The sequence below is a fragment of the Nannospalax galili genome, unplaced genomic scaffold, assembly GCF_000622305.1.
Source record: "Nannospalax galili isolate Female #2095 unplaced genomic scaffold, S.galili_v1.0 scaffold28, whole genome shotgun sequence".
In the NCBI taxonomy this organism is placed as follows: domain Eukaryota; kingdom Metazoa; phylum Chordata; class Mammalia; order Rodentia; family Spalacidae; genus Nannospalax; species Nannospalax galili.
The window spans coordinates 1187408-1190297 of NW_008359594.1; the positions used below are offsets into that span (position 1 = coordinate 1187408).

The following is a 2890-nucleotide window of genomic DNA, read 5'->3' on the forward strand; positions in this document are numbered from 1 at the left end:
GCAATACTGTTTCCTCATACCTTGTACCCATTGAAATGCACTAATAATAATCTTGTAACCATGCATCTGCTTCTGTACCTTGCTTCTGCTCTATAAAAAGCCCCCCCAAACTAAGCCCGGCACGCAAGTCCTGACCCGAGCGGGACTCTGCGTCCGCAGGCGCCTGTGTATGAATAAATTCCTCTTGCTTTTGCATCCCGAAACTTGGTTTTGTCCCTGTGTGTTGAGCGCGATTCTTCAATGGGAGCAAATGATGTCAGTCTAAGTCCTTCAGAAGTTTCACAGCTGAGTTATATAACCACCCTTGTCTTGCTCTTTGTTCTCAGCGTGAGACTCATGGTCTGGTTTGGGGCGGTGGTGGACAGGGACTGACGAGTCCGGGAAGTCCCCCCCCCTCGGGGTCACCCGACGGGATCTGAGAGCCCACGTGTGGGGCTCAAGAATTAAAGTCCCAGGAAACCGAATGGGAGCCCGCCTTTTTGGGACCCAGTATGTTTCTGAGGGATTCGTTCGTCTGTTCGGAGGGGAAGAGGTACCTCCTCCATCTGGTGTCAGGCCCTCGATCTGGTTCACCAGGCGAGGGAGCGCAGCATTTCTGTTTGCCGGCTGTCTGTGTCTCCTTTGTGTTGTATTCACTCTTGTTGTTGTCAACTCATTCCCAGTCACTATGGGACAAGATTTAACCACCCCTCTTAGCCTTACTTTAGATCATTGGCGCGAGGTGAAGACCAGAGCCTCCAATCAATCAGTGGAGATCAAGAAAAACAAGTGGACCGCCCTGTGTTCATCCGAGTGGCCCACCTTTGACGTCGGGTGGCCACGCAATGGCACTTTTGACTTGAACCTTATTTCCCAGGTCAAGGCGCGAGTCTTCAGACCAGGACCCTATGGACATCCAGATCAGATTCCATACATCGTCACTTGGGAAAGCCTTTCCTTTGACCCCCCTCCGTGGGTCTCCCCTTTTCTCTCTCCCAGGACAGTCCCCCAGACCCCCTCGGTGCCCTTGCCGACGGACCCCTCCCCTTCACTCTCACTCTGCCCTGTAGTGCTCAAAACCAAGCCTGTTATCCCCCCCGATGATTCCGCTCTAAATCCCCTTCTCGAAGACTCTCCTCCCCCTTACCCACCTCTGCCCCCCACGCCCAGAGCCCAGCCCCAGGTTCAAGCGCCCCCGGTTCCAGTTGTTGCAGCGATAGATCACACTCCCGGGACGTCCTCCCCGATCGCTGGGAGGTTGCGAGAGCAAAGAGGACACCAAGGGGATTCTTCTCACATACTTCCTCTCCGGGTGGGACCAGGGCTGGGCAACCAACTTCAGTACTGGCCCTTTTTCCGCCTCTGACTTGTATAACTGGAAACAACATAACCCGCCCTTCTCCCAAGACCCTGTAGCCCTAACTAACCTCCTGGAGTCTATCCTTCTAACTCACCAGCCCACCTGGGATGATTGCCAACAGCTCCTCCAAGTCCTCCTCACGACAGAGGAGAAACAGAGGGTCATTCTGGAAGCCCGTAAACAGGTTCCCGGGGCGGATGGAAGACCCACCCAGCTGCCCAACGAAATAGAAGCTGCTTTTCCCTTGACCAGACCAGATTGGGACTTCACTACACCTGAAGGTAGGGGACACCTACGCCTTTATCGCCAGTTGCTCACAGCGGGCCTCCGAGCAGCGGGGCGACGCCCCACCAATTTGGCCAAGGTAAGATCAGTAGTACAAGGGCAGGAGGAGTCACCGACGGTATTCTTAGAGAGACTAAAGGAAGCATATCGGAGGTTCACCCCCTTCGATCCAGATAGCCCTGAGCAAGAAGTGAGTGTCTCTATGTCCTTTATTTGGCAGTCTGCCCCTGACATTAAGGTGAAGCTCCAAAGAATGGAAAACCTACAGGGACAGAGGTTACAAGATCTACTCAGGGAAGCAGAAAAAAATTATAATAAAAGAGAAACTCAAGAAGAAAGAGAAGAAAGACAAAGGAGAGAGGCAGAGGATAGGGAAAATGCAAGAGACAAGAGGCGAAACAAGGAATTAAGCAGGATACTGGCCACTGTAGTGAGAGACAGGGAAGAGTCTAGAGGAGATAGGAAAGGAGGCAGAGGCAGGGCCCCATTAGACAGAGACCAATGTGCCTACTGCAAAGAGAAAGGCCACTGGGCAAGAGATTGCCCTAAAAAGAAATCAAGAACAAGAGAGTCCACTCTCCTAACCCTCGACTAGGGGGGTCGGGGCCAGGACCCCCCACCTGAGCCCAGGGTAACTCTTCGAGTGGGGGGCAAGCCAGTTACCTTCATGGTAGATACCGGTGCCCAGCACTCGGTTCTCACCCACACCACCGGACCCTTCAGCAAAAAGACGTCATGGGTTGAAGGAGCAACTGGAGCCAATCGATACCGATGGACTACCAACCAAGAAGTGCAACTGGCCACAGGTACAGTGACCCACGCTTTCCTACACGTGCCGGATTGCCCTTACCCACTCCTGGGAAGGGACCTCCTGACCAAGCTAGGAGCCCACATTCATTTCAAAAATAAGGGGGCAGTTGTGACCACGTCTAGGGGAGCCCCTCTCCAGGTGCTCACTCTTCGGCTGGAGGATGAATATAGACTGTTCGAAGAGAAAAATAAACCCTCTCCCGATATAGAAGGTTGGCTGTCCAAATTTCCCGGGGCATGGGCGGAAACGGTGAGGATGGGACTGGCGACGAATCAGCCTCCCCTCGTCATTGGACTAAAAACTACAGCCAGTCCAGTGGCGATCAAACAATACCCACTGTCAGCTGAAGCCTATCAAGGTATTAAGCCCCACCTCAAAAGACTCCTAGAACAAGGAATTCTCACCAAGTGCCAGTCCCCCTGGAACACCCCCCTGCTCCCAGTTAAGAAACCTGG

The 2890-nt window shown here is 53.3% G+C and overlaps 1 protein-coding gene across 1 annotated transcript in view; it reads left to right on the plus strand.

Moving 5' to 3' along the window:
• The first annotated feature begins 667 nt into the window (after nt 1-667).
• Nucleotides 668-2890, plus strand: part of LOC103726052 — a 5196-nt gene continuing 2973 nt past the window's right edge. The window contains 2 exon segments of the mRNA XM_017795668.2: nt 668-1327; nt 1329-2885. Coding sequence (XP_017651157.1) covers nt 668-1327; nt 1329-2885 — 2217 coding nt within the window.